This window comes from Cryptotermes secundus, unplaced genomic scaffold, assembly GCF_002891405.2.
Source record: "Cryptotermes secundus unplaced genomic scaffold, Csec_1.0 scaffold286, whole genome shotgun sequence".
Lineage (NCBI taxonomy): Eukaryota > Metazoa > Arthropoda > Insecta > Blattodea > Kalotermitidae > Cryptotermes > Cryptotermes secundus.
Window position 1 is genome coordinate 232,051 of NW_019736399.1, and position 13,048 is coordinate 245,098.

Sequence of the window (13,048 nt, forward strand, 5' to 3'; positions counted from 1 at the left end):
AAGATTGTGTATAATGTAGTTCATTCTTCTGCACTGTGCTGTGTCTGTAATTGGCCTTGCGGCTGTTGACTCGGCACATTAATAATAAAGAATTGAATTGAATTATTATTATTATTATTATTATTTAAATGCAAACGGGTTTTCACCCGGTGGCAGTGGTACTACAATAAGACAACAGACAAATAACACATATAAACACGTTAAAAGAAAACACAGAACATAAACATCAGTAGAAAAAACACACAAACCTTAGTAGAAAATTAACATAATATATAATAAACTAACAGCAACGAATCCGTAATGTCATGTTCTCATTTTCCCTTCATTTCGCTTTACTACAATTATGTGATTCTCCCATCCTTAACATTTTTTCACTTCACTTCACTTCACTTCACTTCACGGACAGCCGGTCACGGTAGCCTAGAGGTCTAAGGCATATACTGTCTTTGCTCGCTCGCAAGCCGGGATCGTGAGTTTGAATCCCACTCAGGGCATGCATGTTTGATGTTTGTGTGTATGTGCGTTTTTTTGTATAGGTAGAGGCCTTGCGACGAGCTGATCACCCGACCAAGGAGTCCTACCGAATGTCTAAGATCTAGTAAACCGAAGTGAAACGGAGAGTTTCATTGAGTTAGGCCAAGGCTCAAATTGGGGATGTAGCGCCAAAGAAAAGAAAACTATGCATGAAATATAAGGCTGCATATATTTGATAAAAATATGCTGAGGAGAATATTTAGAACTAATAAAGTGGAAATACCACAAAATAAACTCCGTGGTTTTAGTCCGCAAGCGAGCTATACCGACCGAGGGACCGCTGCTTGTCGGCGAAGTTAGTGACAAGTTTAGCGGATAGAGGATGTCATGTGGTCAGCGCAACGGATCCCCACGGATGTTAATCTCGGTTTTCTAGACCGGAGCCGCTATTTCCTTGAAATAGCTCTCAATTATCGTCACGAGGCTGAGTGAACCCCGTTCCAGACCCATTACTTCTCAGAAAATCTGGTAGGGCCGGGCATCAAACCCTGACCTCTGGATCTGTATCCAGGAACTCTGACCACTAAACCACAGAGGCGGTAGAATACCACAAGCTTTGAGAAATCTGCATAATGAGGCGATTCGTATTTCACATTCTTCACTGAATATTATTAGGATAAGCAAAGAAAGGAAGATGGGATGGATGAGGCATGTAGCATGGATGGGAGATATGAGAAATGCATATAAAATGCTACTTCGAAAGCACAAAGTACAGGATTCCAATGTCGGCCGAGAGACCAATTTTCCTACCCGAAATTTCTCGTTCTCTTCAGGCAAACTCCGGGACAGTCCCTCAAAATATATCCCAACCAATTCCTTTCACATCCTTTCCAGTTCATTGTTCTGACCCCATTAGTCTAAGAAACTAATAGCATCAGATTAAACTCTAAATAAATAGGGTGTTTCAAAAAGAGCTTTACAACTTTGAAAGCTTATTTAATTTATGCAGAGGACATACACAACGTTTTGAACTGTCTTAATGTAGCAAAACAAACCGAGTTTCATGCAAGTGGTACTGTAGTACCCAATACCGCCACCGCGAGCGCTCCCGCAGTTGAAATCAAGATGGCTACTTTCACAGGTGCAGAGCGTGCTCGTTGTGTGTTTTGGTTCGAAGAAACGAAGTCTGCTACACAAGTTCAAAGAAAATTTCGTACTCAGTATCGCATGGAACCTCCCAGTAGGCCTACAATTTGCTCCTGGCACAAGAATTTTGTTCAGACAAGATGTTCTGTGCGCCATGCCAAGCCACCCGGTCGGCCACGTGTTTCTGACGCTACAGTGGAACAGATTAGGGACAGCTTAGTTCGAAGTCCACGAAAGTCAACGCGACGTGCGTTTCGGGAAACTGGTATTCCAAATGTTACTGTGTGGCGAGTGTTACGAAAATGTTTACACTTAAAAGCGTACAAACTATCCATCGTTCAACACCTTACGGATGCAGATAAGGTGGTTCGTAAGGAATTCTGTATCAGATACAAGACGATGAGAACTTTCTGGACTCCGTAATTTTCAGTAATGAGAGCAGGTTTCATGTCAGTGGTAAGGTCAATAACCACAACTGCAGGATCTTGGGCAGCGAAAATCCACGTGTCTCCCTGGAACATGTTCGTGATAGCTCAAAGGTGAACGTGTTTTGCGCCCTCAGCAAAGAAAGAGTGTACGGCCCCTNGGAAGATCCACGTGTCTCCTAGAACATGTTCGTGATAGCCCAAAGGTGAACGTGTTTTGCGCCCTCAGCAAAGAAAGAGTGTACGGCCCCTTCTTCTTCATGGAGACGACCATTACCGGTAGCGCATATCTGGACATGCTCCAAGAGTACCTCATTCCACAGTTAGACGAAGATGACCAAGAAGGACGCATTCACTTCCAGCAAGACGGCGCACCCCCTCATTACCTTGGAGAAGTGCGCGAGTACCTCAACACCCGTTTCCCAGGTCGGTGGATTGGTAGAGCGGCGCCGATAGCATGGCCACCTTGTTCACCGGATCTCACTCCCCTGGATTCTTTCTTATGGCGATTCGTTAAAGATGGAGTGTTCGTACCACCTTTGCCTGCAAGTGTCGTTGAGCTCCGACCTCGAATTACTGCCTCAGTTGCAGAAGTGACGCCAGAGATGCTACGTAGCGTGTGGCAAGAGACTGACTACAGGTGGGACGTCTGCCGCATTACCAATGGAAGTCACACTGAACCGTAACTATCCGAGGTAAAACTCGGTGTTTTGCTACATTATGACAGTTAATAACGTTGTGTATGTCCTCTGTATAAATTTATATAAGCTTTCAAAGTTATAAAGCTCTTTTTGAAACACTCTGTATAGAGGCAAAGCAAAAAACACCGCACCACGAAGACGTATTGTCCAGTATAAATATAGTTCCACGCATACATGACCTCAACATTAATTCGAAAGAGGTCGTCAGCTTCATGCTCCAGCTGCTTTATCCAAGGGAAGGAGTACCGATCACGACTGGATACGAGGCCGACTGAAGCATAGAGACAGGCAGGGAGCTGTGAAAGGAAGAAAAATCTCTTTCCCCATTTCGGCAATCGAACTTTGATTTCTCGGTCTTCCCTCAAAGTCTAGTAGCTATGCTTATTGAACTACCAATGTTCCCAAACCACTTTAAACAAACAAAGTTATAATTTCTTCAGTAGGGTTTATCTGCTGAATTAAGATCCCACTGCGATGGAATGTCTTATTATCAGGCGTAATTACATACAGTCAGTACTTCTGTTCTGAGAAAACTATATAAACCCTGTACTGTAGGTAAAAACGTAAAGCTATCAGTCTAACAGGCCGTGGAGGCCCATAGGGTTGTGAGACGTCGAGGCTCCTACATTTTCTAGACAATCTGCTCACAAATGGCGGTGACGTCAGCCTTACGCGCGGACCTCCCTTTACCCCCCTGAAAATTATTTAATTAATTCCTGGTACTCATTTTTGTTAGAGGCCTAATCGACCCAAGGGCCATAGTGCGACTGGAAGGATTAGGTCAATTGAAAAATTCAGTGACCTCATTGGGAATCGAATTGACGACCTTCCGTCTTGCAGCATAGTTCCTCAACCAACTACGCTACCGCGTGCCCCCAAACCCCTTCTGAATGAATCAGACTACAGGGGTTAAAACAATTTTTTAAAGAAAACCAGAAATTTAGAGTAAAATTGGTAGACCCAGAATGGGATGGCTGGAAGATGTACTTTGCTCACTCTTCAATCCTGAAGATGGAGGCGCTATGTTCCTCAGAATCATCAGCTGACTTTTACTTGACTAGACGGTGCTATATCCAAGGAAACAGAACCACTCCTAGTTCTCAGTGTGAGAACCTGAAATCCTACAAGAACGATTTCTGTCTGACCTGAACTTACAAGAAGAGAATATAAAAACCATTCAGCACAATTCATTTTTTTCTTTTATTACAAATTGCCAAGGCTTCCCTCAAAGTCTCCCTAATGAAGCAATTCTTTGGTTAACTACAAGAGCAGGTTCGTTCATCTGGACACCTTTCCCACTAGATTATAGGAACTGAGATAGTGTTGCATTACTCATTCTCACCACGAACTGCCTTCTTCGTGACTCTGGAACACAAACAGCCTGAGCAAGGCTATTCAACAGAAATCTGTATCACACAATATTCGCAGTTCCCACTGGGGTGAAGTTTCATATTGTGATCTTCGAGGTTATGACACCGTGGAGTCTGGTAGGTGAGTACAAACGCGTCAGAGAACATACAGTCTCCATTTTTATCTTCAGAATAAGGGCGGTATTTCTGTATCAAATGCAGGGAGTCACATTGAAGGAAACAATGATTTTCAATTTTAAAAAGAGCGCAGGCGAATAATGTTTCCTTAAGAAATATATTTTAGAAATTCTGCATCACAGTGACCGCCCATTCTAAGGCACGAAATGTCTAGCCCCCTTAAACACTGGGATCGTGGGTTTGAATCCTACTGGAAGCATGTCTTGTCTGTCCGCATTTCTTCTGTGTTTGTGTTGTTCTGTAGCGGCCTTGAGACAGGGCTGATCCCCCGTCCAAGGATCCTACCGACTGTCGATAAGACCCATAATTCGAGATTAATTCTGATATAAAAGAGGCCAGAGGTCCTAATACGGATGGTGGAAGAAGAATAAGAAATTCCGCAGTATCTGATCCCCCCAATCTTACTATTTGTTTATGTACACAGACGTAGAAAAGAAGGTCATTGAACATTGGAAGTTTCTGAAAGGGATCTCAGTGCTTGCCCATTAAACTTTTAACGAGATCCACAAACTTGGTAAATTTTGTGAGAGATCAATCGTTCTGAGGAGGGGGGGGGGTTCAAGAGTAGGGTGCTGAAATGCGCAATTCATCATAGTCTCGTCTCCAAGGAAAAGCTTTCACAAAATTACAAGAAAGAAGGCACATTTCTAGTTCCGAATATCGGCTTCTCTTGGAAAGCGGTTTATTATAAAAATAAGGGGCTCCGATCCAAGTTCATGAGGCATTCCTACTGCACAGATTTCTGGTAACACACTTGCGTTATTCTTACGAAAGCTAGGGTCTCTTCAGAGGGCCGTCCATCCGTCTGAAGGTACTCATGAAAGCAATTACGAACGTTTGAACGAATTTTCATTTTATACACTGATATAACGGGGGCACGCGGTAACGTAGTTGGTTGAGGCACTATGCTACAAGCCGGAAGGTCGCGGGTTCAAGTCCCGATGAGGTCACTGGATTTTTTCACTTGACCTAATCATTCCAGCCGCACTACGGCCCTGGGGTCGACTCAGCCTCTAACAGAAATGAGTACCAAGAATATTCCTGGAGATAAAGGACGGCCCCTTGCGACGAGCTCATCACCCGCCCAAGGAGTCCTGTCGAATGTGTAAGATCTAAAAAAACCGAAGTGAACGGAGAAGATCATGGAGGTAGGCCTAGGCCCACTGTGGCTGTAGTGCCAAGGAGAAAAAAAAGGCGGCCGGCCTCACATCACCGCCATCTGTGAGCCGATTGTCTAGAAAATGTGGGAACTCAACATCTCACAACCCTATGGGCCTCCACGGCCTGTTACAGGGATACCTTTACTTACTGCGATATAACGTCGTGTAATTATGTGAAAGTAAACCAACGTTTCGGAGGAATATATCACCTACATCTTCAGGACTCCAGAGTAGACCAAGCAAGAATCAGCGTGAAGAATATAACAAGCAAAGCCTTACATCCCACAAGACCTAACTCCTCATTGCGACTGCTGTGACTTCAAATCTTAAGGCGCGTCCACATTGCTCGTGCTCGTGTTATTGCTCGCCAGGCTTGTGTTCATTAGGAGACTCGTCTGGCTTTTACTTGTGCTCGTAAATCTTCGTCCACACTACTTCAGTTGCTCGCCAGGCTTCGGCGCGTGAGGATCCGTATATTTACTCGTAGTGTGTATAGGCTGTAGTCGTATTTTAATTTATTGGCTATAGTTCTTATATTAAAAAATTAAAATTTGCTTGTCTCGTGACTTGTCATATCGTCCACATTACTCGCGAGCATAGCCAATCACACGAGCACGAGCACGAATAATGTGGACGTGCCTTTACACAACTAATATTGTAATCTAAACTGTAGCCCGCTTTTACGTTTTAAACTGTTTGTTATCTGGCAGATGTGTAGGGTTACTTAGTGAGAGATGGTGTATTCGTTTACGATGCTTGTGCTAAACCTTTGAGAGGCGGTCGGCTGTGAATAAAAGTCCTGGGTTTCGGTAGACTTACGAGTATACAGTCTCTCCCGTGTGAAATTAAATTTATTCCCTTTGTTCCTTGTATTCCAAGTACAGCCTTTTATCTTAAGTGTGGCTAATCGTTGAACATATAAAGTGCTGTCTTGTGAAACATTAATAAAATTAATATAATCTGATATTTAATTTTAAATTTCAAACAATTTTTAAGCATGAATAAAATTAATATTAAAATTAAAGTACCCAAGAAGAATGTGTAATATATTAAAAAAGTAAAAATGAAAACCACCTTAAAAGACGAACATTCAAGGGGCTAATTGTGGGGTTAAGTACACTGCTTGCTGATAAAAATCATGGCGCAGTCATTCCATTCCAGGAGGTTCAGTATAAGACTGGAAAAATTCTTAGAAGGAATTACAGACAAATTGTTTTAATGTTAAGAGTGTTGTCTTCTGTGATGTAACGTCATGTAGTCAGTTTTAAAGTCAACCGACGTTTCGAGGAACATGTCCCCTCCATTTTCAGGGCCGAATAAGAAATACACTAAGAAACCTTATTGAAATCAGGTGGCAAACAGATCTTAATTTAGTTTTCGGGCCTCAACATGGAGGCGACATGTTCCTCCGAAAAGTTGGTTGCCTTTCGAGGGGAATAGAAGGCGATATATTCCAGAATTATTCATAACGACCGTTGTGAGAGCCTCAAATACTACATGTTTCAAATGTGTTTAATCATATTAGAAGTGAGTCTTACTTACTTCCTTATGAAGCTGAGCCCTTCTTGAGAAGCCGCTAGTTGTGCAGCTACTCAAGAACTTCCCAGCATTTTATGGAACCTAAAGGTTCATTACCGTGTTCACAAGAGCCCTCCACTTGTTCCTATCCTGCGCCAGATCAACCCAATCCATACCATCCCATCCTATCTCTCTAAGATCAATTTTAACATTGTCCACCCACCTACGCCTTGGTCTTCCCAGTGGTCTCTTTCCTTCTGGCTTTTCCACCAATGTCCTACATGCATTCCTCTTCTGCCCCATTCGTGCTACAAGCCCTGCCCACCTCATCCCCTTTGATTTGATCATTCTAATTATATTTGGCGTAGAGTACAATTTATGAAGCTCCTCAATATGCAGTTTTCTCCAGTCTCCCGTCACTTCATCTCTCTTCCGTCCAAATATTCTCCTCAGCACCCTGTTCTCAAACACCTTCAGTCTATGTTCCTCCCTTATTATTCGAGACCAAGTTTCACACCCATACATAACCACAGGAAAAATTATAATTTCGTATATTTTAATTTTTATGATTTCAGACAGCAGACGAGAAGACAAAGGGTTCTGGACTCAATGGTAGCAAGCATTACCTGAGTTCAATCTCCTCTTAATTTCCTTCTGAATCAAATTTACTTAGTTCATTTTCCTTATTATGAAGAAAGAAATAAAAGTAGGCCTAAGAATTCACAAGTTGCCTGTGTATCTCCCCTAACAAGCCGGAGTAGTGAAGCCGGAAGAGACGGCCATTACCAGACAACGACACGGTAAACACTTCCCCACGACAATGAATAAACATGCAAAAATTGTAGGAATGTTGGACGCGTTGTTTTCTGTGCGGTCCGTATTAATTCTTCCGAGACGTAGGGTCATGAGTCCCGCAGGACTCGGAACCAACAATCCCTCTACTGGCGAGGACAAGCAGCAGTTTACCTGACCCAACTGACCAATTACTTCTTTCCGTAATTTCCTGTTTATTTTAGTGAACCGAACAAGAAATAAAACAACAAGGAGCACTGCTCATTCTGCTTGCTCGCTTCGCTTACACATCGACCCTCAAGATGACAGTACAAACAGATGACCAAACAAAACAAAACTCCGTGGCCTGTAGCCGCAAGCCAACTATACCGACCGAGCGATCGCCGCTTGCCGGCGAAGTTAGTGCCAACTTTAGAGGATAGAGGGTGTCACGTGGTCAGCACAGCGAATCCTCACGGCCGTTAATCTCGGTTTTCTAGACCGAAGCCGCTATTTCCTTAAAATAGCTCCTCAGTTATGCTTACTACTTCTCAGAAAATCTGGTAGCGCCGGGTATCGAACCCGGACCTCTAACTCTGTAGCCAGGAACTCTGACCACTAGACCACATATGCGGTCCAAGATTCCTCCGAAAAGTCGGTACACTTCTAAAGGACGACACGGTGTCACATCCCAGAAGCCAGCACTCATGATATTAACCGGCGTGCTAACCTAAAATCTCATGAAAATTCTTGTTTTTCACATTTTTATGTCTTGCAGTGTTCAAACAGTGAAAATTTGTGCGGTGTGAATTAAATTTCCATAAACTCCGTAAGCAAGAATTGTGCTAGCTTTTGCGACGGTGTTTACACATACCAACTTCAATCGAATTTATATCGGGGGGGGGGGCTCTCTGAGCTGCTGAAGTAAAGGACAGCCGTTATGTAGTGAGTTGTTTGCATACTACAATCTGCCGCTTCAAACACACGCCTCCAACGATAACCACAGTAAAATGAAATTACTCTTGTTGTAACTGTATTAACGGGCATCAATATGAGGTAGTTAAGGGATATAATATAAAAGTAATAACAAATAGCTCAAGCGGTTAGTCGCTAGCTTCCCACCGCGGCGGCCCGGGTTCGATCCCGGGTCTGGTCAAGTGGGATTTGTGGTGGACAAAGTGGCGCTGGGGCAGGTTTTCTCCGAGTACTTCGGTTTCCCCTGCCAATCTTCATTCCACCAATTGCTCCACAATCACCCTCACCTATCATCTGTGGCTGGTACAATAGGCCAGAAGTGGCCGCAGTACAAGGGACTTAGTCCCACCCCACTAGCAATANTGCCGTGCTGTTCTGTGAGTAACGGTAATATTTTGATGTAAATATATGAAATATAGTACATTATATTAAGAGTGCTTTTTGAGGTTCAGTGTGTGCGTGTTATTTGTAAGAGTACGAGTACAGCCGTTACTATGCAATAGGCGAATCAACAAACGGCCGTTTCTAGGCAACGAATCTGTAAACACGCCTATAATACAGTAAATGCCGAAAGTTGTGTTTTCCGTTGGGTCTGATCCGAGACTATATAACGAGGACCCCAAGCCAGCTGAAAGGGTGACTAAGAAAAAAGTTAAGGGTTGGCAGTTGAGAGTTGAATTCTGTAAGAGAGGCTCAGAAGAGATGGTGCTGACAGCTGGCAGTTTTCAGGAGTGAACTGAGAAGAGTTCTACATTGGTGGCTGTGAGAACAGGACCTGAGGGCGGGAAACTTAAGGCGGCCCTTACACGTACGAGTCTGGCTCGCGAGTTCGGCTCGGCGAGGAGCCGGGCTCGGAGTAATTTCACCACACATGTATGAGCGTGGCCACCCATACATGGACGAGTTTGGCTCACTAGAACCCGAGCCGAGTCGGACTCGCGAGCCAGACTCGTACGTGTATAGGCCCCCTGAGACTCTCCACCGTTAAAGCCGTTACCAGGAAACGGCTGTTGAAGACACTGCGGGCTGGAGAAGACTTAGTGTTTGCAGCATTGATTTGTAAAGTGTGGAGATCAGCAATGGCGCTGTTATTACTTGTAGTTCAGAGTTGTGTCAATAAATCCAATATCCAGTCCATATCGCGTCTATAGTCACAACCCTAAAACGTGACAGTATTAAACGTCAGCCACGATGTATCATTCCATAACATGGAGGACTAGAGAGGGACGCGGGGAAAAAGGGGGGACGTGAGTAGTACGAAAGCTTATGCAAGAAATAATGAGATTTGCCGTTGAATTCTCAGCGTATGTCATCGTTAAAAAGTGTACGAGTAATAGCCTATACATGTATATATATATATATATATATATATATATATATGGTACTCTGTCAATCTAACCACCAGTTTCACAAACATATACAAGCCGCAATGGCTTTTAGAAGAAATTAACTATCGAAGAATCGATGCATATCGACGTTTTAAATGTGGAGCAATATAGTTATATATTCAGCATTATGTAAACCCCCCATGTAAAAAAATAACAATGAAATACTCCATATATCTACTAAAATTTGTTCTCAATATTACGTCATAACTTTCTATCAAACTATATGACATAATAAAATAACTACAATATTCACTGATTACTTGGAAATGATTGCATAAGCAAATCGCGGAATTTATTATTGATATGGATAAATTCTAACAACATCCGAAAACTATCATGATATCCCAGTTTTGTGTATTCGAAACTACAAAAATTCAAATAAAAATTTCAATCGTCAAGTGCTCCCAACAATTTATGTAAGACACTAGGTCACATGAAAACATACAAAACACAAAATGATTTATAAACAACTCACCGCATGTTACCATGACTACGCTAAACAGGACGTGGAACCCCGTCATATGCTGCAACCACAAGCACATCAACTGACGAGCTCACCGACTGTGCACAGAATGAGTACGCTTCATCTCGATACACACTGATCCGTCCCGCCAGACTTACTGCGCAGACTCACGCCATTCCGGAAATGTGTACACCACGCATCTCAGTTCTTCTTCTTTAGTTCCTTATTTAACGATGCTACAGACATATACAACGTCAGCAGTAGTCACCTCGCTATACGTCCGTACAACTGCAGTCACACTTTACTCCCTTAAAGACTGATTGTTAATTGCTGCTGGTCCTCGCCAGCACAGTGATACCTGGTTCCGAGTCCCACGGGTCTCATGACCCCATTTTACTGTCTCACGGATCTGGAAACCCTGGGCCGTTTCCACTTGAATTCTTTAAAAACCGAGCCAGTCAGAGTTACTTCACGACTGGCGGTTTACCGCCAATCAGCCCCTTGAGGCCCACGACCAGAGATTTCTTTTCAACTCCACCCTTGCGGCAACAGTCCTTATGTAACATCTTCTTCACGAGAGGATGGGTTTGTCTCTTGTGGATATACTTGTCCTTTTGTCAAGCGTACTTATCACACTTACATCATGTTATTGAAAATTCTTCCTTTTGCACTATATACGAGTCCTCTGTCAGTCCAGACTTCGCAAAGCAGATAATGTCTGTCTTACGTATCTTACGCTACAACGGCAGCTTAGTCACTTGAACAGTCGTAAGCTTGACCGCCGTCAAGTTTAAGCCTCTTATATTTTCTATGTCTGGCTTCGTATTGTTCTATGCTTCGAACATATTCATTCTCATGACTTTGTATTACTTCTGCTTGTTGACTGCAGAATTTTGCCATATAATCGTATATGTACAGAAGGTTGAAAGCCGTCTGAAAATCGCGGACCGGTGTGCACCTTGGAAATTTTCCAGTGGTGCAGAGAACCTTGTTTTGCAGGCGCTACAATTTTAAGAAGTAGGTGTCGGCAGTAAATTCCCAGGCGACGCAAGCTTAAGTCATTACTGCTTTATGTATGGGTAGTTTAATGTTGGCGCGTACACACACTTTTGAATAGGGAGTAGATTCTAATCTTCTAAATAATTCAATTCAGTCCGGACCTCACAGGAAACACATTACGTCTCCGCCTCAAAGACTAACCAGCTATGATGTTTAGGGAAACAGTCGCTGTTTATTGTGAGAATCATAGGGATCATAGGGAACACACAGATACACACTGTGGGCAGAATTCGAAGTTTTGGTATGTTAAAACAGGTGGTACATATAGCAACCAGGGAGCCGGGGTAGCGCAGTCGGTATAGCGACTGGCTACGGGCTTGTCGGAGTTCAAGTCCCTGTGAGGTCAAGAATTTTCTCTTTTCAGCGTCGTCCAGATCGGCTCTGGGGTCCACCCAACCTCCTATTCAATGAGTACCAGGAGCCCTTTACGAGGTGGTAAAGCTGCCGGGGCGTGAAGGTAACCACTCACCTCCAACTAGTGCCGAGATCAATAAAAGGTGGATCTATACATCCACTCCCCCATACAACTTTACCTTACATGTAGTAACCGCTGAGGCTTCAAAGGATTCTTGCATCTGGGAATTTATACTGCTTATATCTAGCTTCTTGCTGGTTGTTTGCTTTTCTTATACTTCGACCCCGAAGATGAAGGTATGTCCAACGTGTTGGTAAACTCCTACCGGGCTACACGGCGTCATATCCCAATAGATAGCATTCTTCAGTCATCCTTATGAGAACTTCAAATGCAATTGCATATATATTTTTGAAAGGGAAAACTGAAGGAAAGAGACAGCTTGGAAGATCTAGGTGTATATGGGAGGATAATACTCTATAATGCCACGACTCCTTCCTTCAAATTCCATTCCAGTTCGTCAGTCATCCAATCATATCTCCCTATAGAGTATATATGCTGAAAGCGTGTAAAACAACCTACCATTACCTCCTACTCATTCGACGTTATGCAACTTTTACAGTTGAAACAGCGTCATTAAACATATGAATCAATATTTTTATTAGAATTATAAATCGAGATGACGTCTGAAAAATATTTTACCCCGTAATTTAATGCAGAATATATGCATACTAATAAGCTTCATAAGAGGAATGTTATCAGCGCGGGAACAGACCACCAATAAATGCCATTAAACCTACACACAGATTCGTGCCCAGTTTAACGCTACACAGTGTAACACTGATTAGTTTTGATGCTCTTTATTCTGGTACCAGTATTTGTAAATATTTCATCAATAATAACAACGTTGCAATGAATAACGTAAATAGAAATGACCCGCATTCTGATTGCAGCGCTAAAACAAAGAGCAGTGTTTAGGACATGACATCCTGACACGAAGAAAGGCTTCGAGAGAGGAAGCTTCAGGCAAAGCAATCAATAATTGATGTCTTCTTCAAAATGAAAGGTG

General features: G+C 43.0%; 1 protein-coding gene across 2 annotated transcripts in view; it reads right to left on the minus strand.

Annotated features, from left to right (window-relative positions):
- Positions 1-10,669, minus strand: part of LOC111869847 (neuronal acetylcholine receptor subunit alpha-7) — a 72,463-nt gene extending 61,794 nt beyond the window's left edge. For both annotated transcript variants that reach the window (XM_023861678.2, XM_023861679.1), the window contains exon 1: positions 10,581-10,669. In XM_023861678.2, coding sequence (XP_023717446.1) covers positions 10,581-10,647 — 67 coding nt within the window. In that variant the 5' untranslated portion in view covers positions 10,648-10,669. The remainder of the gene's footprint in view (positions 1-10,580) is intronic.
- Between the last annotated feature and the right edge of the window lie 2,379 nt (positions 10,670-13,048).